This window comes from Biomphalaria glabrata, chromosome 18 (assembly GCF_947242115.1).
Source record: "Biomphalaria glabrata chromosome 18, xgBioGlab47.1, whole genome shotgun sequence".
Lineage (NCBI taxonomy): Eukaryota > Metazoa > Mollusca > Gastropoda > Planorbidae > Biomphalaria > Biomphalaria glabrata.
Genome location: NC_074728.1, coordinates 2,690,283 through 2,715,662, shown reverse-complemented (window position 1 = coordinate 2,715,662; position 25,380 = coordinate 2,690,283). Strand labels below are relative to the sequence as shown.

The 25,380-nt window shown below is 38.0% G+C and overlaps 1 protein-coding gene across 1 annotated transcript in view; it reads left to right on the top strand.

Annotated features, from left to right (window-relative positions):
* The window catches only part of LOC106075578 (NXPE family member 4-like), a 30,620-nt gene that overhangs the window by 2,496 nt on the left and 2,744 nt on the right, over positions 1 to 25,380 (top strand). The window contains exons 2-13 of the mRNA XM_056016867.1: positions 2,349 to 2,420; positions 6,528 to 6,634; positions 8,190 to 8,265; positions 8,381 to 8,515; positions 10,250 to 10,488; positions 11,830 to 12,014; positions 13,773 to 13,955; positions 14,697 to 14,788; positions 15,966 to 16,015; positions 21,757 to 21,938; positions 23,388 to 23,477; positions 25,166 to 25,258. Of these exons, the coding sequence (XP_055872842.1) occupies positions 2,349 to 2,420; positions 6,528 to 6,634; positions 8,190 to 8,265; positions 8,381 to 8,515; positions 10,250 to 10,488; positions 11,830 to 12,014; positions 13,773 to 13,955; positions 14,697 to 14,788; positions 15,966 to 16,015; positions 21,757 to 21,938; positions 23,388 to 23,477; positions 25,166 to 25,258 (1,504 nt within the window). The remainder of the gene's footprint in view (positions 1 to 2,348; positions 2,421 to 6,527; positions 6,635 to 8,189; positions 8,266 to 8,380; positions 8,516 to 10,249; positions 10,489 to 11,829; positions 12,015 to 13,772; positions 13,956 to 14,696; positions 14,789 to 15,965; positions 16,016 to 21,756; positions 21,939 to 23,387; positions 23,478 to 25,165; positions 25,259 to 25,380) is intronic.

The window sequence follows — 25,380 nt, the reverse complement described above, 5'->3', positions numbered from 1 at the left end:
TGTTTTTCTTGTTACTAAGTGTTTTTGTTTAGAGCTATTTCATGCTTCTAGCTTGCTCAATGTGTGATGATCCTAATATTATTATAGCTTTCATATAGAGCTACTTTCATGCTTATAGCATGCTCAGAGCGCTTTTGGTCCAATCTCATTTGTGGACCAGTGTGTGGGGGGGGGGGAGGGGGTATCTAGGAGTTGGTTTTCCGTGCTGCCTTTAGGCGCTCAGTATACACAACTCTGCCCGAGTCGGGTGTCGAACCACCTTCTAGGTAGCCAAGCCAAACCAAGTTCAAGCGCACTTGGCCTCTCGACCATCAGTTGGGAAAGGTGGGGTAAAAAGGAGTAGGTATCCCTAGGGAAAGTTAGCGTGTTCGCTTTTTAGATGCGTTTTATACATTTTAAAAAGTAGAACTACTTGAATTCAAACTCGAGGGCTGAAGCCTCATAAAGCCGACATACTTAACCACTGTACCAGCAAAGTGCTAATGAAAATAGAAAGTTTTACTTTTTTTTTTTAGTTTCAATTCTTGAAGTCAAAAGCTACTTCTCTACACAAAGTTCAAAGTGGACTTATGCAGCTTATGCCACCATATCTGTCAAGTACAAATTATTTCCCTTGTTCGATACCAAACAAAATAATTAACTATCAATAGTTAAATAACTATTTCTTTACTTTTTTTAAAACTTTATTCTTGTTTCGTTAGGTAAAAAAAAATAATTATGCAAAATTTCATCTTGATCCGAGATAGGGTGTGGGAGAAATAGCATGTAGAAACTTTTTACCAGACCTAGTCAATTGATATAAGCTTTTTAAAAACACTCAGGTCCATGAAATTAACATGTTAACAGCCTAAAAGAGATATGATAGCTGATTACATAAACAAAATAGATACAGGGACTCTTTTCATCCTATAGTAACTAGATCGTTGAATGAAATGTTTACTGTTTTAAATTTCACATTTAATGTTTCAAAGAAACTGGTGTATAAATGTATATTTTGTGTACTATCGTCTAAATTGTTTGCTCTTGTAATGTCAATATGACCTCCTTCAGACCTCCTTCAGTCACGAAGCGACTATGGATCATGTCATGGAAACGAGCTGAATGCCTGGACCAAAAAAAAATTACATTTAAAAAATCTTATAATAATAATAATAATAATAATAATCTACAGACCTGCACAATCGTATCTTTTAACACTACCAAAAAATGATGTGAAAAGCTTTTAAAAGCTGAAACAAGGTGTTGTTTTGTAAAGAAGCTGACCTAACCAATGTAACATATAATTTAATAATTAGATTTAGTAGGCCCAGTAATTGAACAGCGAAAATAAGAGCAATATCGTCACAGAATTATTTTTGGCAATGGGCTTTGTTGCTGAACATAAAAATTATATATGTGTCAGTTGTGTTTACACAATGTTTGTTTACATGTTTCTAACCGCACAGATTTATTATTTTAGTCTAGATCTATTGCAAATTTTATTACATGACTGATCTAAACTAATTAAAACAACTGCATTTTAAATAAGATTTTTTAAATGTAATTTTTTTTAATTTGTAAATGCTTTTAAAAACCGATTTCAGTAAAATTCACACAGAAATCCCCTTCTTTCTCCCCCCCCCCCCCACATTTTCCAGACTGTTCCGGATAAGTGATAGGATCATAGCGCATTGAGAAAGCTAAAAGCATAGAATAGCGGTAAACAGAAACTATTGGTAAAATTATCATTAATCGCAGATTTAGGCCTATTTTTGTCAGTCTAGATCTATTTCAAATTTAATTCCATAACTGATCCAAACTAATTAACACAACTACACACAATATAAGCTTTTTTTTTTTTAAATTTTTTTTTTGTTAAATGCTTTTAAAAACCGATTTCAGTAAAATTCCCCCTCCCCCCCCCCCCCCCATTTTTCAAACTGTTCCGGATCAGTGATAGGATCACAGAGTATTGAAAATAGCGCTAAACAAAAACAATTGGTAGAAATATTTCTAATCGCACAGAATTATTGTGAATAGTCTCGACCTATTACAAATTTAATTGCATGACTGATCCTAACGAATCAATACAATTACTCTCCGTATAGACCAGGGGTTCTCAATATGTGGTTCGCGACCCCCTTGGGGGTCGATTGACGATTTGCCAGGGGTCGCCTGAGACCATCGAAAATATTGACTGTTATTGTCTATTCTTCTATTGCTATAGGTGTGTGTGTGGGGGGGGGGTCGCGGAAGAGTGGGGGGTCGTAAAAGGGGGTCGCCGAGCTTAAAAGGTTGAGAACCGCTGGTATAGACTTAGGGATTTAAAAAAAAAAGATATGTTTAATGATGTTCTTGTTCCATTGCAGTTTCTCTACCAAGAAGAGTATTTATGCCACCATTGTTTTAGCCTCCTTCATGATGACTCTGATTGTTTTGCGGTAAGGAGTTTCATTCCCGAACCATTATATCTGTATTTGTCCATTTTAGACTCGTTGGATTTATCGCGATGGAGTTTATAAAGTTAAATGCATGAACATTCTCAAGAAATTTGATAAAGCGAATTATATAAGATAAAATAAGATAAGACAAGACAAGATAAGATAAGACATTGACGTTTAGGTAGAAAGATTGTTTAGCACGTTACTTATCTGGACAGCCGTCTCTAAATATCTGTATGTTACCATGGAGACATTTAAACATGTTTAAAAAAAAAATTTGTTTAGGAAAACATTCAATTAGTTTTAAGTACGTCATGTAACCAGCACAAGGACCAATTATCTTTACTTTTTCCCAACTAATGTCAGATACCCCGTCAGAGCTGGGTATACTCAGAGTCGCCCTAAGATCCCGAAATTAAAAATCCCAGTCTTCGCCATGATTCGAAGCCGGAAGCCCCGGTTCGGAAGCCTAGCTCTTTACCGCTCAACCGGCGCGCCTTGAAATGTACAGCTCAACAAATACCACTACAAGTTTTGCTTTTTAGCTGTTGTATAATATTACTATTGCTCTTTTAAAAGAGCGTTCCATTTGTGCAATGTTAATTTTTGCTTTTAATTTACCCGACATAATATTTGTCTTTGTCTCAGAGGAGGGACTCATAACTATGAAAGACTGATGAAATGTGAACCGCTTTAAGCCTTAAACAAATGTTGGTTTTACTAAGAGTAGGCTACATTCTTTGCTGGCTATTTCCAGGGTGATTCATGAATAACTTTTTATTTTTGTCTATTAGCTTTTAATTTTTTAAAAATTGGAGAGAGAGAGAGAGACAAAGAAAGAGTTAGTGTGAGAGAGAGAGAGAGAGAGTAAGAGAGAGAGTGAGAGAGAGAGAATGAGAGGGAGAGAGAGAGAGAGAGAGAGAATGAGAGATAGAGAGAGAGAGAGAGAGAGAGTGAGTTAGAGAGTGAGAGAGAGAGAGAGTGAGAGAGAGAATGAGTGATAGAGAGAGAGTGAGAGAGAGAGAGAGAGAGAGTGTGAGAGAGAGAGTGTGTGAGAGAGAGAGAGTGTGTGAGAGAGAGAGTGAGAGACAGAGTGAGAGAGTGAGAGAGAGAGAGTGGAAGAGAGAGTGAGAGAGAGTGAGAGAGAGAGAGTGAGAGAGAGAGTGAGAGAGAGAAAGAGTGAGAGAGAGAGTGTGTGTGAGAGAGAGAGTGTGAAAGAGAGAGAGTGAGAGACAGAGTGAGAGAGTGAGAGAGATAGAGAGAGACAGAGAGAGACAGAGAGAGAGAGTGAGAGACAGAGTGAGAGAGAGATTGAGAGAGAGAGAGAGTGAGAGAGAGAGTGAGAGACAGAGAGAGTGAGAGAGAGAGAGAAAGAGTGAGAGAGAGAGAATGAGAGAGAGAAAGTGAGAGAGAGAGAGTGTGAAAGAGAGAGAGTGAGAGACAGAGTGAGAGAGTGAGAGAGAGAGAGAGAGACAGAGAGAGAGAGAGAGTGAGAGACAGAGTGAGAGAGTGAGAGAGAGAGAGAGAGATTGAGAGAGAGAGAGTGAGAGAGAGAGAGATTGAGAGAGACAGAGTGAGAGACAGAGTGAGAGAGTGAGAGAGAGAGTGAGAGACAGAGTGAGAGAGTGAGAGAGAGAGAGAGAGATTGAGAGAGAGAGAGAGGAACTAAGAAAGAAAGAGATAAATAGGTTGTTTAATGTATATATAGAGATAGATAGATAGATAGATAGATAGATAGATAGATAGATAGATAGATAGATAGATAGATAGATAGATAGATAGATAGATAGATAGATATATGGATAGATAGATAGATAGATAGTCCTGGCGCGGTATGGAAAGTATAGAGGGACTTCTTATGATCCGATACTTATGCTGGGCAAGGCACGTATGCCGTATGGGGGACTAACGTATGCCCAAAAAACAAAGTGAATGCAACCTAAACAAGTTGGCATGTTGTTCTTTTAGCTTTTCTTAAAGCAGAGGACATAGAAAAATTATTTTAGCTCAAGAGTATCACGATGATATGTTAGTAATAAAAGTAATCATGTAGTCAACTACTTGAAAACTGTGTTGCACATCCTGGGGCTTTTGTATTGATGGCATGAGCTCTAAGTTCCCCTTTCAGACCTGGCGATCTATAGGGCAGATGATGTAAATGTCATCTGCTTCTGTGCCCCACGGTTAACTAGGGTGTCATGTGGGTAGCACAACGACTGTTTCTCCAACTAAAGTAAGGTACCCATTAGAGCTGAGTGGACTCAGAGGTACCCATTAGAGCTGAGTGGACTCAGAGGTACCCATTAGAGATGAGTGGACTCAGAGGTACCCATTAGAGATGAGTGGACTCAGAGGTACCCATTAGAGATGAGTGGACTCAGAGGTAATCATTAGAGCTGAGTGGACTCAGAGGTACCCATTAGAGCTGAGTGGACTCAGAGGTAATCATTAGAGCTGAGTGGACTCAGAGGTACCCATTAGAGCTGAGTGGACTCAGAGGTAATCATTAGAGCTGAGTGGACTCAGAGGTACCCATTACAGCTGGGGGGGGGGGACTCAGACGCGCACACAGATCACGAAATTAAAAATCCCAGTTTTCACTCAGATTCGAACCTGCGACCCACGAATCGGAAGCCGCGCACTTTACCCCTCAACCACTGCGCCTCTTTGCAATAGCAGTGCACGACATAATTTTAGTTTAAATTTATTTCGATGGAAGATTTGTTTTGTTGTTAGCCTTAAGTATACACATACACATTTTTTTAAATTATAGCACATCCAAGTTCATGCTGGCTTCAGATCAAATAATTAATGTGTAGATCTTTTGTCATGTTGATAATTGACACTTATGCATTTGGACGTTGAATACCTGCTGGTGTTCTCTTGACAAAGACTTAGACACTTGTATTGTTATTTTTTTTTACAAAGCTTTGTTCGGCGACTCCTCGTTGTGTCTGGTGTAGACTAGTCTAATAGGATGCAACACTCTAATAACCCAATTAATTTACACAGGCAAAAGGCCAACAATTATAATACATGCATACATATATATGATATATAGATAAATAGCATTATCGTGCCCGGTACAGAGTAGTTATACTTTTTCAGTGTATTTTATTATAGTTTTTTACTGAAAAGGCTAAATAAAAAATATTGTTTACTTACTTTTTTATTTATGAGGCGCGGTGGCTGAGCGGTAAAACGCTTGACTTCCGTACCGGAGACCGGTTCGAATCCTGGTGAAGACTGGGATTTTTAATTTCAGGATCTTCGGGCGCCTCTGAGTCCACCCAGCTCTAATGGGTACCTGACATTAGTTAGGGAAAAGTAAAGGCGGTTGGTCGTTGTGCTGGCCACATGACACCCTCGTTAACCGTAGGCCACAGAAACAGATGACCTTTACATCAGCTGCCCTATAGACCACAAGGTCTGAAAGGGGGAACTTTTACTTTTTTTTTTTACTTTTTTATTTAAACTAATAGGAAATAGTCTAACCTAGTAATCAGTGTTCCGTTCAATTCTCAGAATGTGAGAAGCGTCCCGTTAAAGAAAAGGTTTGTGAAACACTTGTTTAAGATATACTCTTCATATCAGAGACATCAAGTATATATGGTCTAGCAATTCTAGTTGCACGATGGGAAAGTTTTTGTAAAAGATTAAAATATTTGGAGAATTATTCCATGCATAAGAAGTGCATACCTGTTAATAATAGAGTGGGTTTTTTTTTTGAGTTATTAGAGAAATTGTAAGAGAGAGCAACGCGTAAGACGTAATCATCTTTTTTTTTTTTTTTTTTTTTTTTTTTTTTTTGAAGTAACGTCTGTATTATATAAGATAAGATAAGATGATAAGAAGATAAGAAAAGATAAAATAAGATAAGATACGATACGATACAATAAGATACAATACAATACGATACGAAAAGATAAGAGAGAAGATACAGGAAGGAAAAGCGAACAGTTAAGTATACATTTCAAATACTGAATCTATGAATGATAAGAACAGGAACTAAGACAAAAAAATTGACATTATCCTGTTACTATTAATCCATGGCACACATCAACGCTTCTCTATTGACCTTCGTTTTATATTTTCTCTGTGTTCCAGGCACGTATCAGAGATGACGCAAGGAATCCCATTTCTGAACACAATGTCGAAGGCTGAGACGCCTGAAGGAAGAGAAGCAAAAATCAGAACAACGCCTGATACCAGCTGTACGTAATGTTTCTCATGGGCGCTGTATTGACTCAAAGAGTGAAAGTAGGAGTTTCTTTAAACTCAAATGCGAGAGTGATGAACAAGCTTGTTAGTAATTGGGGAGAAAAAGGTTTACGAGGATGGCATGTAGAGTCTAGCCAGCACAAGAAGTAGCAGGATTTACGTGTCATTTGACGATCTGGTATAAATAAGACTTGGTTGGAGTCATCAGTACTGAAATAAAACAAGACTTGGTCCCATTCAAACATCAGTGTGGAATAGACATCAGTACAGCACCTTAGTATACACCAGTAGAGTATGTACATTGATACAGTTAACAGCAATACAGTACATACACCATTACAGTTATCGTTTATACAGTACATACATCAATACAACACATACATCAGTAAAGTATTTGCGTCGATACTATTTGATACAGTATATGCATCTGCAGTATATGCATCAGTAACACATATACACATCGATAAATAAGAATTTTCATCACATTGTCAATTGTCAAATAAAAATGTTTCGCTGTTTTAAAATAGTAATTAAAAAAGTCAGATTAGTTCGAAAATGGCCACATTCTGATATGCCTTCGAATCTCTGACTCTGACTGCAGAACGAGGGAGAAGTATCCTAGCAATGGAATTTGGGATGGTACTACAAACATTACAAAAATTATAAACGCAGAGATTAGAGACGGTGTTATTATTGCGATCGGACCCCACAATGACCTACTAACTACTATCAACAAACGCAAACTTAAATTTTATGGTCATATTATAATAAAGTCTTGAGGGCTTCCTTCAGGGAACAGTACTAGGAAAAAGAAGAAGAGGCAGACAGAGAAAGCGATGAAAAGACAACATAAAAGAATGCACGGGCCTTCCATCAGTGGCTTAACTATGGATTTGGGGGCCCTTGGGGGCTTGGCCTCTTAGGGGGCCCTTGCATTTTTAAATTCAACTTCATGACATGAGATAATGGCGTAATATTAACTATTAAATGTAATAACAAATTTCGGACACCCTAGTGGGGCCTCCTTAAAGTGGGGCCCAAGGGGAATTTAAACTTTGGACCCCACCTAGCTAGGCCACTGCCTGCAACTGAAAGAGGTTCTATCCAAGGCAAAAGACAAAGAGAGATATGGAGAAAGTATGTCAACATATGGTTATAATGGATATATACATAACATAATGGATATGGGAAGGTGAATATAACACCAAAAAGAAAAAAAGTGTACAAAACGGTTGAGTTTGTGTAAGATTCTCGCTCCAGAGTCCAGTGGCATAGCTAGGAATTTTCCATTTTTCCTCTTGGGTTTCCCCTGCATTTGCGTAATATTTAATATTTAATGTAAAAAAAAAATAAAACACTCATTTGGGGGCCTCCTCAAGTGGGGGCCCGGGTGGATTTTTAAATTCTCCCTCCTCCTCCCCACACCCAAGCTACGCTACTCTCTCTCTCTCTCTTTCTCTCTCTCTCTCTTTCTCTCCCTCTGTGTGTTAAATATTAAAGTTTCGCTTTTATATTTCAACTTGTAGTAAACATTATTTTATGCACCAGATGAAGGAGATATGACCTGGCCATCGCTAAAAGACACGTCAATCACAGTGGAAGAGATACAGTTAAAATATAACAGGTATACCAAATGCCGTTCTAGTTATCTATTAAGATGGCATGCTTTCGTTATATAAGTCTTGTGTATTTATTGACATTTTAGACCTTCTGTTCTAGTTAATTATTTGTTTGATTAGGTGTCGAACCATCACAGTTCAAACTAACCCTAAGTGCGCTGAGTTACATGACCACCCAGATCTAGCCTGGAAGTCAACTGCCAAGTCGGGAAATTCCAAGCAGGAAGATTTCCAACGACTGACTCTGGCATCAGTGTAAGACGATCTTTTATTGTCTTTTTAAATAGTACCAGGAGGCCGACCCTCGCTCGGTTGAATAATGTGTTGCGAAAAGATATTAACTTATTTCCAACGACTAACTCTGGCATCCGTGTAAGACTATCTTTTATTGACTTTTTAAATAGTACCAGGAGGCCGACCCTCGCTCGGTTGAATAATGTGTTGCGAAAAGATATTAACTTATTTCCAACGACTAACTCTGGCATCCGTGTAAGACTATCTTTTATTGACTTTTTAAATAGTACCAGGAGGCCGACCCTCGCTCGGTTGAATAATTTGTTGCGAAAAGATATTAACTTATTTCCAACGACTGACTGTGGCATCAGTGTAAGATGATCTTTTATTGTATTTTTATATAGTACCAGGAGGGCTAACGTGACCGACCCTCTCTTGGTTAAAAAATTTGTTGAGGAAATGTATTTACTTATTTTGGTACGCAAATGTTTAATTATGCCTATTGATTCATTAAAACATGTTCATGTTTTGTAAAGCAATATTTTAATGTACTGCAATAAGCCTAGTGACATAAGCGGAGTCAAGTTTTTTCCCCTTTGACGTCATGGAAAATTTTCATTCATAAAACATTCTAGCCAAAATTAATTTTTCGATAATGAAACAATTTCAAACCAATATAACTGTCGACCTCGAGTTTTCCCGATGTAGTCAATCATTTATACCTTATACCTTGAAAATTAAAGAAAATTGTGAGAGAAATGAAATTTATATACATACATGTATACAAGAATTGCTCGCTTAAGAGTATATAATTTTGAAATACATAATACAACAAAACATTTTGTTATTTACGAAGAGGCCTCATGCTCTGCAAGAAAATGAAATCAGGACTAGATCACTAGAACATTGTGTGGCCAACACATTCAATACAATTTACTTTCATAGTTTTGGTAATCAAAATAATATTTTTATTCTACCTCGCTTCCCCCCCACACACCCAATGTACAGGTTATCGACCCAAACACAAAGCCACAGCTAACTTAGAGTAAACGACGCTAATATCAAAAGCTATCATCAAAGGACCAGTGGCATAGAAAAGGATTTGGGAGTCGGCGGGGGGGGTCTTGGCCTATTTAGGGGTCCTTGCAATTTGACATTCGACATCATGACATGAGATAATTTACTTAATTAATATATAAGTCTCATGTGTGGACTACATGCAACATGGCCACTAATTTACATAACAACATGAATAGCAAGATAGCATGGCTTTGGCTTAATATTCAATGTAAGGAAATAATTTGGACACTCATATGGTCCCCCCCCCCATCAAGTAGAGGCCCGGGGGAATTTACAAATTTAGACACCCCCCCTTCCCCCCATTATAGCTTTGCCACTTCATCAAAGATTCGAACCATCTATTAATATATATATATATATCATGGGCGTAGCCAGGAATTTTTTCGGGGGGGGGGGGGGTTGGGGGGATTTTCACATTTTACATAACATTTAACATAACATTAACATAGCATTTAACATAACATTTAACATAACATTTAACATAACATTTAACATAACATTTAACATAACATTAACATAACATTTAACATAACATTTAACATAGCATTTAACATAACATTTAACATAACATTTAACATAACATTTAATTGGGGGGGGGGGGCTTGAATATATATCAGAGAGAGAGAGAGAGAAAGAAAGAGAAAGTATTTTACTTCTTATAAATTTGTTATTCAGCTGCTGTGTATTCTACTACGAAGAGATTATGAAGCCCGCACCGCAGTCAGAACTATTTCCCTGGGAAAAATATTACTTGTCCACGCCTCTGTTGCAGAACATCAGCGACATCTCGCAAGCTGCCCAGTCCAGCATTTCCTTTCTTTCTAGCCCTGGCAGTGACAACACATTTACTCTGGGGTCAGAGGTCAGATTCAAGGTGGAGTTGTACAATGGCCGAAAGGAAAGAATGACACGGGGTAGGTTGTTGCTAAAACAAAATCTAACATTGTTCAATGTTATGTTAAATGTTATGTTAAATGTTATGTTAAATGTTATGTTAAATGTTATGTTAAATGTTATGTTAAATGTTATGTTAAATGTTATGTTAAATGTTATGTTAAATGCTATGCTAATGTTACGTTAAATGTTATGTTAAATGTTATGTTAAATGCTATGTTAAATGTTATGTTAAATGTTATGTTAAATGTTATATGTTAAATGTTATGTTAAATGTTATGTTAAAGTTATGTTAAATGTTATGTTAAATGTTATGTTAAAGTTATGTTAAATGTTATGTTAAATGTTATGTTAAATGTTATGTTATGTTAATGTTATGTTAATGTTATGTTAATGTTATGTTAATGTTATGTTAAAGGTATGTTAATATTATGTTAATTTTATGTTAATGTTATGCTAAATGTTATGCTAAATGTTATGCTCATGTTATGTTCATGTTATGCTCATGTTATGCTCATGTTTTCCCAATGTTTTCTCATTGTTGACAAAATATGAAATTGTCCTAGCTTCATTAGAAAGAAAAGTCGTTGATGTATCGGGGTGTAAATATTTTGGCAGCGTTCACGCCGTTTTAACTGGCTGTTGGTGGTCGTACCTAGGCATTTAGTTGCCTTTGGTCACTTGGCTTCCGAAACTGGGATCCTGGTTCGAATCTCGGTGAAGAAGTTATAAATTTTTAGGGCGCCCCAGAATTTACCCATCTCTAATGGGATTAATTGAGGAAATTTCAGGCGATTGGCCCTTGTGCTGGCCACATGATACCCTGCTCGTTAACCGTTGGTCATAGAAATAGATAACCTTGACTTCCTCTTCCCCATAAATCGCTAAGTCTGAAAAGGAAAATTTACTCGGTCTATTGTTAATAAATTAATAAAAGGTCTATTTACTTTTTAATCAAATACGTAAAGCTAAATAGAACAGCTTAGAACAACCTTCACTTATAATAATAATAATAATAATGATCTTTATTATCCGTAAGGAAATTTGACTTACAATATGTGCATTACACCAAGCAAAAAACATTATAACTATAAGAAACCAAAGTGTACATTCACACCAGACTTATCTGTTAGTCTTTAGGACCGTTGGGGTACCACGCAAGATCTGTTGACCATTTTTCTCCATTCCTGTCTGTCTTTTGACTTGGATAGAACTTCTTTCAATGACAGGCCCGTCCATTCTATTATGTTGTCTTCCTATAGCTTTCTCTGTCTGCTTCTTCTTTCCCCCCCCCCCCTGGCATTGTTCCCTGAACATAATGAGTGATTAAACCATTCAAAAGGTAATTCTGCTCTGTACAGGTGGAGACAAGGTCGACGTCTGGCTGTCCAGTGACGACGTACTCGCGGCCATCACAGCGGACGTCACAGACAATCAGGATGGTACTTACACAGCCGTCACCATCTTGCCTTGGAGCGGGACTGTCAATGTCAAGGCCACTATCGCCCACCACAAAGAGCTGCTGCGTACTGTGATGTACCTCCAAGTAAACAGTTCCTATTTAGACGCTATCAATGTCGAAAGTTATGAAACTTTAGATATAAGTGTTTGCAACACTGTTGAAAATATTTATTTTTTTATATTAATATTTTGTGTCTGTTTCGTTTTTTTGTTGTGTAATCTTTCTTGGGTTTTATTGTGTATTCCTTCTTGGTTTTTTATTTTGTAAGTTTTGTAAGGTTTTTTTATAATTATTACTTCCAGGACCAAACCTCCTGTAGAACATCAGACGATAATGGTCGCAGGGGCGAAGCTAAGAATTTTTTCATCATTTGGGGCCCCGGGAGGGGCATTTTGCGTAATATTTAATTTTTATTTAAAAAACATTCATTTGGGGGTCCCCTCTGAAGTGGGGCCACGGGGGATTTTCAAATTCTCTCCCCCCCCTCTTCCCCCCCCCCACTCTAGCTACGCCACTGAATGGCGTCATGGCTGGAACTCTCCACAATCGTAGTCTGAAGCGCCCAACCGCTTAAACATGTATCCGCTTTTCATTTGAACTTTAAGTTTATGACACTTATGTAAACTTTGAAAAACAAATCTAGTGCAAAATTTATGTTTAGCTCAGTCAAAATAATTCTAATAATGACACACATCGTGATATATGAAAAATAAAGTTCTCCTTTCAGACCTTGTGGTCTACATGGCAGATGATGTAAAAGCAATCTGTTCCTGTGGCCTATGGTTAACGAGAGTGTTATGTGGCCAGCACAACGACAAACCCCCTTTACGTTTCAGCAAATAATGTCAGGTATAGGGGCGCCCAAAGATCGCGAAATTAAAAATCCCAGTCTTCACCGGGATTCGAACCACGGACCCCGGTTCAAGAGCCTAAATGCTCAGTTATATAGCAGGCTTTGGTCTAAATTGTCGAAATGTCAGGATTTTACTCTGTTGTGTGACTTCAAATGAATATTATTCAGCCATCATTCTTAACTTCTGGTGTAAGTTAACAAGCTTACTCAAACACATAAGTAAATTAAAAGCTTTGTGAACAGTGTGTATAGTCAAGGCTCTTCAAAAGAAAACCTGTTACTTAGAACTGTAAGGATTTGTTTTTCTTGTACATTACCTGGTAAACCGATAACGTTGGTAATGAGGTTTTCGCTTATCAAAGAGTAGTGAACAAATGAGATAGACTTTCCATTGGAGGCTTTCTATTTTACAAGTTAAGGCCTACAATTTAGATCAATGATTGCGTTTACGTTTCTACACGTAATCAGGGGTGTAGCTAGGAATTTTCCATCGTTTGAGGGCACGGGGTGTTGGCTTGACCTCTTTGGGGGCCCCTGCATTTCGCGTAATATGTAATTTAAAATGTAAAAAGCACACATTTGGGCCCTCCCCCCTCAAGTGGGAGCTCGGAGGGATTTTCAAATTTTCCCCCCTTCTGCACCCACCCTAGCTACGCCACTGCACGTAATGTACGTCTGCTCAAACGATGAAGCACTATGAAAACTGGCTTCATTTACTCTAAGGAATGGTTTTAAAGCCTTAATTTACGGAGATATTTCACCAAACACATTTGACGTTTTTAAAGGGTTCTTTTTATTTTGGGACTTGTAGCTTTCGTCCTTCTTTTAAAGGGATCTTCCACCTTTTAAGGATTTTCATACAGTGGTACCATTGTCCCTTCCGGTACTACTTTAATTAACATATCATTAGAAATGTAAATAAATTAACTTCTAAACATTTGCATGAAATGAATTTCAGTTAACAGAAATTTGTTGTTTTTTTTCACCAGAGAGTATTTAAATCAACCCATTGGTTTACTGGGAACTTTATCTCCTCGGGAGCGGCGGAAGCAACGCTATGCTCCCCTTTTACGAACCTACCTGGGTACACTGCTGATCAAGTCTGCAATTTGACGGAAATCAATGGATTCCCTTGGTATTGTGGGAAACCAGTAAAAGCAGAATTCTTAAATGTGAGATTTTTGTGTTATATTGTCAATATGTACGCTTGGAATATCTATCTATCTATTTATCTATCTATCTATCTATCTATCTATCTATCTATCTATCTATCTATCTATCTATCTGTCCATCTATTTATCTATCTATCTATCTATCTATCTATCTATCTATCTATCTATCTATCTATCTATCTATCTATCTATCTATCTATCTATCTATCTCTCTGTCTATCTATCTCTCTGTCTATCTATCTATCTATCTGTCCATCTATTTATCTATTTATCTCTCTATCTATCTATCTATCTATCTATCTCTCTATCTCTCTATCTCTCTATCTCTCTCTCTCTCTCTCTCTCTATCTATCTATCTATCTATCTATCTATCTATCTATCTATCTATATATATATATATATATATATATATATATATATATATCTAGTCATAGAAAGACAATGGATGGATGGAATAACGGAGGGATTGATGTTTGTTTGGTAGAAAAAGTAGTCCGCGGCTCCCACCTTCTATATCCAGCTTGAGCCTCACTTTGAATTAAAGTATGCTCATTGATTTCTAACACGTCTGCACGTTACTCTCCCTTCAGTCAATAGTATTGGTAAAAGTGAATACCCCCCCGCCCGACATTTTCCAAACCAGAGTGAGCTCCTGGATATCTGTAGCGGACTATTTTTTTCGTATTCTCCAGCAAGGACATGTTTATAAAAGTAACTATTATATTAATTTGGGTCAATTAGTGTTCGCATTTTACGTCGGAGGCGAAACTTTTCTATCCCAGTTACATGCCCATGACGGAAGAGGAAGAGTCTTTGCTGACCTTGACCGAAAGGTAGGTCAATCGCTGTTGTTGTTGTTGTTGTTTTTTTTGTTGGTATGATTAAATGTGTTTGTCCTTTTATCACTTAATCAAGATGTTTGATAATAATAATGTGTTCGTTTACAAAGACTAATGATCGGTGCAGTGTTTCATATGGCCTCGCAAGCCCAGTTGCAACCTATATATTTTTCGACAACTAAACCAAATACAAAGCAGCTGTCCAGTTGGGGGTCTATATAAGTTTTCGTTAGGTCCAGTGCGCCTATCTTTCACAAAAGGTTTTCTCAGGGCTCAAAATCTAGAGATTTCGTGGCCTTCATGTCGCTCCCTCTCCTTTAGAGACTATTTTCCACCACCTACTTTCCTTTATGCAAGTGAGGGCAAAATGGCGCCTGAATTGATATTTACAGCGCTTACGCTAGATTAACAATATTTTAAACAGTTGACAGTAAGTCTGAGAATAAGAAATTGTCTAAAACTGGGGAGTGGAACTCCAGTGCCGGATTTAAGTCGGTGTAGCCACTAAGGACCCAACCTTATAAATGGACATACATATTTTTTAAATATTTTTTTTTACAAATTATGTAAAAAACTAAAAGAGAATAATGAAGATGAGAATACAATTGCTAGTTCACAAGTGGGACATACCATTATTATTATCATCGTCATCAAACACAATTGAGTGATGGCTTGAGAGGTACACATACTCCCTTGCAAAGCCAATGGCCAATGATATGCTAAGTGGGTTCCAGTTCTCTCTATCTAAAGAGGGGAGGCGATCGCGTTGGTCGGTAAGAAGGAAAGGGTCGTTAATATTAACCGTTGAAAAACTAATTAAGATAGACAAAGCCCGCCTATTGCGGCGCCTATAGCAAACAAAAGGTCTTCATTCAGCACGGGAAATATTTCAAAATTAAGTGTGCGATAGACAGAAACCCTGCTGTTTTGCGTAGTACATACACGTCACTATGTCACTACAGGTCGAGAATTATTAGTTTCCCAGACATACTAATAATCATGTATATTGAAGCTTGAAGAGGGTAAGGGCCTTCACCACGAAACGATCCTGCTTAGGACCTCCACTTACTAAAATCTGGCACGGGGGATTTAATCAATGATTTTAAGCTTAAAGATGGTTACAATTTTTACAATATATTTTTTTCTAAATCTATAACTTTATTTCTTTCAGGCACAGGCCGTTTCTGATTCCCAGCAATCTGTCGATTAATGTCTTAGCAGGTACGTTTTACATCAAAGTTATTTGATTATTTTCTTTACTATTTTATCATTTGTCTTTTGTTTTACATATTTCGAATTTTCTAAATATTATTACATCCTAGACTAAAGCCTACTGCAGGACGACTGGGGAGGGTGGGTGGCGGGCAGGGTTCAATCCTCGGGACAACAGAACGACAGTCCAGAGCGCATACTGCAAGATCAGGAATTAAATGCTATGAACTAATTTTGTTAATCAACTTAGAGGCCTATACATTCAGAATGACATCTATTACTATGTACTCAAACAGAACCACACGGACGTTAAGATCCTTTACAACAAGATCTAGAAAACGCAGAATGGTTTTTCACAGACTTTCGTGCTGGCTTCTCTAGCCTTAGTTCTTGCATACATCGACATGCACCGCCCTCTACGGTGCCAGTCGTTTTGGCACAGCCGTATTGGCGCAAGAGTTTCAACACATAGCCGTTGCTGCGGTGCATGGCCGCGCAATTTAAAAAAACACACAAACCTTTTTATATTTTTACCAATCGTTTTTGTTTAGCTTTAAGCTTTCTCAATACGCTATGATCCTATCACTTGTCTGGACCAGTTGTGAAAGGGGTAAGGTGGTGGTAGAAAGAAGGGGGGTAACTGAGTGATCGCTTTTTCACTGAAATTATATATTTAAAAAAAAAAAGTGAGTGACTTGAATTTTGAACTCGAGGACTAAGGCAATCTCAAGCCAATACCGTAACCACTGTGCAGAATGCCGAATCCTTACTGTCAACACCAGCCTCCAGCAGAATGTGGTTATTTGTAAGGCAGTACTGCCAGCGTATGCCCATTATGGAGCAGAGGCACCTTTGATTGAAGCGTTCGAGGAGCCTTAGTGTTGTAGACGATCGTTGACTTGTAGCACCAGATTGCTGGAAGACAACTTAACCACTGTATTATAACTTAACTTATACCGCTTTTAAAACATAAATAACTTCTTTATGAGCAAAACTTTATATCGATCTAAGCACTGCACACTAAAATGAACTTGATATAAAATAACATAAATGTAGTAGACTTAAGTGATAATACAAAATGGTATTTTGAATACAATCTAGCTCATTACAAAAACACTCAGGCAATCTGGAGTCGTCTGGCGTACCCCAGACAGCTTACGACAATACCCCCTATCTTGCATCACTCACACTGCATAGCTAACAACCAATCGCTTCGTCTCACTATCACCATAGAAACACACAGACACACCACGACACTGATATGCATTTGTTATGTGGTGATTATTAAGTTAAAGATGTCTAAGCTTCCAAATGTATGTCCGTATAAACTGTAGGTGATCCGAAAATTGGAGTGTAATATTTACATTTACTAAATATTTAGATGTGTACGTATTCCTTATACCTGCTAAGTAATCAACGATTTAGTGGTGTCACATTAAAATAATTAAACACAATATAAAAAAAAATTTGAAGGAAAGATTTCAATCAGCTAGCCAGGGGCGTAGCTAGGAATTTTCCATCGTTTGCAGGCCCGGGGGGTTGACCTCTTTGGGGTTGCTTAATATGAAATTTTCAATGTAACAAACACTCATTTGGGCCCCCCTTCAAGTGGGGGCCGGGGGGGGGGGGTCAAATTCTCCCCCCTCCTCCCTCCCACCCTAGCTAAGCCACTACAGCTAGCAACGAAATAGTGTCATTTTACGAAAAAAATCTAACATCATAAAAATGGGGTCAATTTTTTTTTTAAATAACAAAAAATAGGCCTGAGGCCATGAAGTGTCTCTGTGAGATAATGTGACTGAGGGACGGGATAGGCTAAGTGGGTTCCAGTTCTCCCTATCTAAAGCAGGGAGGCGATCGCGTTGGTCGTTAACTCTTTCTCTCCTAACAGACGATACCAACGTTGATTCCATCAGAACGTGTTAATTAAATAATAACGGAGAGAAAGAGTTAAGAAGGAAAGGGTCGTTAATATTAACCGTTGAAAAACCAATAAAGGTAGACAAAGCCCGCCCATTGCGGCGCCTATAGCAAACAAAAGGTCTTCATTCAGCACGGGAAATATTTCAAAATGAAGTGTGCGATGAAATGACTCATACACACACACACATACACAAGCGCACACACACACATACACACAAACACACACACACAAGCAAGCGAACACAAGCACACAAACACACACACAAGCGCACACACACAGACACAAACACACAAGCGCACACACACATGCACGCACACACAATCACACACACACAAGCGCACTCACACACACACACACACAAGCACACACACACACGCACGCACGAACACACACACACACACAAATAGTTAGGCTTAGAATAGAATCTCCACAATGCTTATATTATTTTGTAAAAAACATTACCGTAGCTCATTCTGCCCGGTACACATTTTGCACACGTTACTCCCAATCTCAGATCCAGTTGAGACTTTCCACAATTATTCGTAACAAAACATGAATCAATCTAAAAAAAATAAACCAAGCATTTAATATATAATGGTAATTTATTAATGTTGTTGGAAATCAAAAAAGGGAAATAAATCTTACACTATTGAGATCATGGAGCTGTAAATGTGGAATTCTTCCTCTTAGATAACTTATGCTTTTCTTAAGTATTTTTTTTTTTTATTTTACGTTGGTTCAGAAACAAAGATTATTACGTCCTAGACTACGTCGGGACAGGACGAAGATGGCAGTATACTTGTCAACTTCGGGATGACAGTCCAAAGCGCATAGCAGACGACCAGGCCGACATTTCGGTGCCTGTTTTGTTAAAGATTTTGTCTATTGACATTTTAATTCAATTAAATGTCACTAAAGAAAAAAATATTTGAACGTCTAGGCCTATAAGATCATTATAGACGTCTACAGTGCTCTCTCCGTGAATTTCTATCGTCTAGCGTAAATTGAATGTTATAGCACAGTGATGCCCAACCTAATTCGACCTGCGGGCCGTTTTCATTTCTAACACTCGTGTCGCGGGCCACATGGCCGAAAAGGTACAAAAACGAAATGGAATCGACCTGAAACAATTTGATTAGAAACTTACATTACTTAATGAGACGTTGGAAGTTTATCTTTTTTTTACGCGTCGGAAAGTGGCTTCATTTCTCTACTTAAAATTGTGAGCAACATAGCAGCTAGTTTTACCACCGACTCATTTTCTTGTCTCTTTTTGGTAAATATTCTCATAAATCCTCCAATCTCTAGGTGTAGTTTAACTATCTTTTATTCGCGGCTCAAACTTAGAATGCCGCCATTTTTGTTTCATAATGCTGTTATATATGTTTTCTTTTTTTTTTTTTTGTTTTTAGCAGCTACACTTTCTTCATAAATTAAATATATTGGCTTATTATCATGTTCCACAAAAAAGATTCATCAACTTTTCCTGGTAGATTCTACATTCTGGGTCACATTTCAGAAACGCACTAATTGTTAAAGGTTAATAGTGAGGGCCCTTACATAGGAAAAGATGCATATTTCAACCTTTTGTAATGGAAGGGGGGATTTTCTACACTTTTATGCTGGCGTTTTGGTGGGCCGGATACAACAGAGTCGAGGGCCGGATGTTGCCCACGGGCCATATTTTGGGCATCACTGTTATAACATGTTTAGTGCACCCTGGTACGATCTCTAGTGTGGACTATTGGAGGTTTTCGTGCTCGATTCAGCAAACACAACTGTGCTCAAAACTTCTTTTAGGTAGCCAAGCGATTTATGCAGCTCAGCCACACTACATACATCACACTACACACATCACACTACACAGATCACACTACACACATCTCACTACACACACCACACATCACCTTTAACACTTTACACTTGACAATCACATTTACAATTCACAATCAGACTACATACATCACACTACACACATCACACTACACATATCACACTACACACATCACACTACACACATCTCACTACACACACCACACATCACCTTTAACACTTTACACTTGACAATCACATTTACAATTCACAATCAGACTTTACACTTAACACTTCACAATCCCTTTTCGCACATCACACTCATCCTACTTTACACATCACACATTTACACTTCACACATCACACTTTCCACTTTACAATTCACAATCACACTTTGCACACATCATAAATTACGCTTCACACATCACACACGTTACACTTAAGACAACACACACCACACTTTACACATCACACACATCACACATAATAAATCACACTTGAGACATCACACGTCACACTTAAGACATCACACACCACACTTCACACACGTCACACTTAACACATCACACTTCTCACATTACACTTAACACATCACACACATCACGCTTCACATACATCATACTTAACACATAATACACAACACTTCACACACATCACACTTAACTCATCACACACATAACACATCACACTTAACACACCACACACATCACATATAACACATTACACACAACACACTTAACACATCACACACCACACTTCACACATCACACTCGTCACACTTAACACATCACACATCACACATAACACATCTCACACACACCACACATAACACATCACACACACCACACATAACACATCACACACACTACACATAACACATCACACACACCACACATCACACACACCACACATCACACACACCACACATAACACATCACACACACTACACATAACACATCACACACACCACACATAACACATCACACACACCACACATAACACACTACCTTTCACACATCAACGCTGAGCAATAAACGTTTTATTAATAACAATGATGCCTTTTTCTAGTCCTGACCTTTAAATCTATTTTACTTCCATTTCATAGACATTTGATAATAACTTCTAGTGTGAAATAGTTTTATGTTATAAATGTGACAGGCCTAAAATTTTATCGATGTGTTGTTATTTTATAATAATCTATGCAGTATTATCAGTATTTAGTCTGGGGGCGTGGTGGTTCAGTGGTAAACCACTTGTCTTCTGAACGGATGGGTCCTGAGTGCAAACCTCGGGGATAACTATCATTTTTTTTACATCGGATGTTCTTAGGACGTCTCAACGTTCACCCAAATGTGTCGACCTACATGACTTAGGTAGGTGTAGTAAGGGCTTTGGGTCGTTGTGCTGGCCTTCTGACATCCTCGTTAACAGTGGACCAGAGCAACAGTTTATCTTTACATCAGCCCCCATAGATCGCAAAATCTGACGGAGGTATATTTACGTAATTATCTTAAACCAAGAGAAATTAGAGACAGGGTTACTGCAGGATCCCATGATGACCTGCTAACTATCCTAAAAAAAAAACGCAAGATAAAAATCTATGGCCATATTACAAGATATTCGGGGCTTTCAAAGACCTTCCTTCAGGGAACATTACCAGGAAAAAGGAGAAGAGGCAGACAGAGAAAGCGGGAGGACAACATAATAGAATGGACGGGCCTGCCATTGAAGAGGTTCTATCTGACGCAAAAGACAGAGAGGAATGGAGAAAAACGGTCAACGAATCTTGCATAGTGCCCCAACAGTACAACAGACTAAGGGATAGGTAAAGGTAAAAAGTAATGTAATCTCTTTAAGTGTATATGATTAGATGACTAGGTGATTAGGTCTGTGTTGTCATGTAAGTCAGGTAGTCTTTCTTTTGCATATTCTGACTCGAAATCGTACGCATTGATATTAGAGGCGTGCTGTTACCATCATCTGATTAGCATTTTTTTTGTCTCTGCTCTACAAGATCAAGGTCCAAACACAACTTTACCACTACCTGAGCAGTGGTGCCATGAGCGAGATCTGCCGTTAACATTTGATGACAACAATTCCTATGGGTTTTTCTACCACGGACAATGGCGACCTATGGCCTGCCAACTCCAAGACGTAAACGCTGATTCTCTTGCCAAATGTTTGCAGGATACAACAGTAAGTCTTCTGCAATATTGTGAGATCCCCTGATACTTGTTTCTTTAGAAGGTGTTTATAAGGAAGAAAACGCGTTTCTATAGAGACGAGATAACATTGGAGATTTGTATCTAGGACAAGGGTCGGATCTAGACTTGATAAGGGCCCAGGCCAGTGTTTCCCAGACTGTGTTCAGCGGACCTTTATGTTTCGTTTTACACGTATTATACTTGAAAAAAAAAAGCTTTATTAAGAATATGAGTTAATTATTTTGTAATTTAAACAACAGAAAAAAAAAAACTTAAAAAGAATCAAAGTGTGTTCCGCTAAGTTCTTCGAATGTCCAAATGGTTCCGATAAGAGAAAAAGTTTGAGAAACACTGTTCTAGGCTGTTAATATAGTCTTAAAAACAATTAGGAATAGATAAACGACGAGGCCGATTAATAAAACACACACACACAGGCTTTATTCAAACATATTAGATAGCAACACATACACTTCCTAATCCACTAAAGGAACACAAAACAAGCTATTTGACATATTGGGCCCCTAGTAATCGACATTACGTAATTTGTACTCAACCCTCTCTTCAGAATAATTGAAGATATCCCATGACCCATTTTTTGGCTTGGCGGCTATAAGCTATAGGTTTCTTTGCCTTTAGGTAAATCCGGCACTGTCTATGACAGGGATCTTACAATAAAGATTTCTTGACATTGTTTAATTAATCTATTAATTTAAAAAATATCGTCTCTAATTCCTGATTTCGTTTTGTTTCTTCTTTCGCTTCTTCTTTAGGTTACTTTATATCGCCACCACATTTCTCCTTGTCGTGAAATATGTATCTAGAAAATCTCCAGTGTCTTGTATATGTTAAAAATGCTCGCCTTTTTTTAAGAACTGTACTATACAAAGCCGAAAGAGAAAGTTGAAGGGCTCATATTAAAGGCCGAAAGAGAAAGTTGGAGGGCTCGTATTAAAGGCCGAAAGAGAAAGTTGGAGGGCTCATATTAAAGGCCGAAAGAGAAAGTTGGAGGGCTCATATTAAAGGCCGAAAGAGAAAGTTGGAGGGCTCATATTAAAGGCCGAAAGAGAAAGTTGGAGGGCTCATATTAAAGGCCGAAAGAGAAAGTTGGAGGGCTCATATTAAAGGCCGAAAGAGAAAGTTGGAGGGCTCATATTAAGGCCGACAGACGAAGCCCTTGTAGAAGACATGCGCAGAAGACGTACCCTTAAATAGACCACCGGCTGACAACGGCTTTGTCTGCGTCAGTGGTGGGAAAATATGCAGGTCGCAGCTGGTTGGCATAGTCATGCGAATCGATGCAGTCATCTTTACTCTTCGAACCGAACACATCGCATTATTATTAAATTCGACTATACCCAATACCACTTATGATTATTGCAATTATCAATAAGCTGGACTATTAAACAAATAACCTCAAATCTAGTGACTATTCTACTTTCAGGTTATATTTGTGGGCGACTCCAACTCTAGGAAACAGATGGAACTGTTAAGTTCAATGGTATCGTGCGTTCACAAAATTCACAGAGCGTCTGTAAGTAGATTTCCTCTGGCGTGGAATGTTCTAGTATAAACAGTCTTGTTCAAACAGTACCCTCGCCTTTGTGAAGCTGATGCAGATAAGTTGTTGTCCTTTTGCTTTGTTTGACTGTCACTCCAATAGTCTTCTTATCAAAGCGAACATTCATTGGCATTATAACTGCCACTCTGTGGTCCTTTGACCTATAAACTCAATTTCATATGTGACCTTTTTTTTTTTTTGTTTGGTCTTCAGTTGTTTTTTTCTTTCTATTTTTTTTTGACCTATTTCTTACTTTACCGTGTTGACCTTTTGGCCTAAAATCTTATGTGAAAAAGTTGCTATCGTTTCCTTTATTAGCTATATTTATTTTTTATTTGCTCCTTTTCCAGATTTCCAAATTTAATGCGCAAACGTTTGTGCACTGACCTATCTAATCTCTTCTAGGGGTGCTTTCAAGTTTTATAGCATTTCTTAATAATATTATTTTTTTATTGGCATTAGCTTTATTGATTTGTTAAAAGATTATAAAACATGTTATTATTAAAGAAGGGACTACAGTCTTATTGTACTTCAAACGTTTTACTTCCTATTTCATGATTGTTCTTCTTCTTCGTTCTCATTTTACACGTCGGAGGGTTCAGATCAGTAATCCTATATCTGAGATGAACCGTGCAGTGGTTTCAAGATCAGGCAGTTCTCCATATAGATTTTTTTCTATATGAGAGTTTTTGGGGCCAGAGTCTTGTTCGGGCCTCTTGATATAGTAGGCAGCTTTGAAGGACATGGTCAGCATTCTCTGGGGATGCTCCACAAGGGCAGGCTTCATGTACACGCCTAGTGAACACAATAAGATCACTGAAACTCTTTTTACTTTCATATTTGGGTTGCCATAGGGGTCTACAACTTGTCAGTATTTATAGTTTTACAAATAATTAGACCTACTTTAAACTGGCATAGTGACAGAAATTCCTGACAATTATTTTCTTTTTTTTAAATGCCTTTGAGGGAAAAGGCGGAAAATGTGTTTTTTTTTATATTTTGTTTCGATACCTATCCCGAAAGTCATCCTCAACGGACAACTCGCGACTGGCTCAAGAAAAACTGGTCGCCCCCCACCTCCGTTACATAGATGTAATAAAACGGGACCTCAAATCAGTGAACATCAATACTGACAATTGGTAAGACATAGCTCTAGACCGCACCAGATGAAGAGAGACAGTGACCAAGAAAGCTATGGATAGCGAAAGAAGATGGGCCTCCGCCCTGGAAGAAAAACAAACAATGCGAAAAATGGCCAGCTCCTCTGCCACCGAAGCGAAAGCCACCTTAACCTGCGATATTTGTGGACGGGAGTGTCTCTCCAAAATAGTGCTCCACGGCCACAAGAGGAAGTGTGCGAGATGAACCATAGTCGTTCTACGACTGAAGGAGGCCAATGAACTATACCTGTGCCATTATGCCGCTGCTACTCCCCCTGTCTTCTCACAGTATGGATCTAGTACAAGAAGATATTCGACTTAAAAAGGTTGACAAAACTTTGAATTAATATCAATAACATATCAATTTTAAATAGGATTTCTGAATTTTAATATCACATACAAAGATAGTATCTGATCAAAGCCAATTTAGACAACCTTAGGTTGAGTTTTCTAGACACAGAATGTAATCGTAACTAAGTGTTCCTCTCGTTTGTGTTTCAGGTAATCTGGCATGCTCCTCTTCGCTGTGATAATAATCAAACAAATATGTCTATACAGTATTTCCCTCATAATTTTCCCTTCTATGGGTCACAGGTAAGGGAATTCTACTCTTACACAAATGTTGTAATGTTTGTTTGCAATAGATTGATTCCCTTTGTATCCAGCCATACTTGTGTGAATTTTCTTAAAATAAATAAGTGACTTTTGTGTGATAT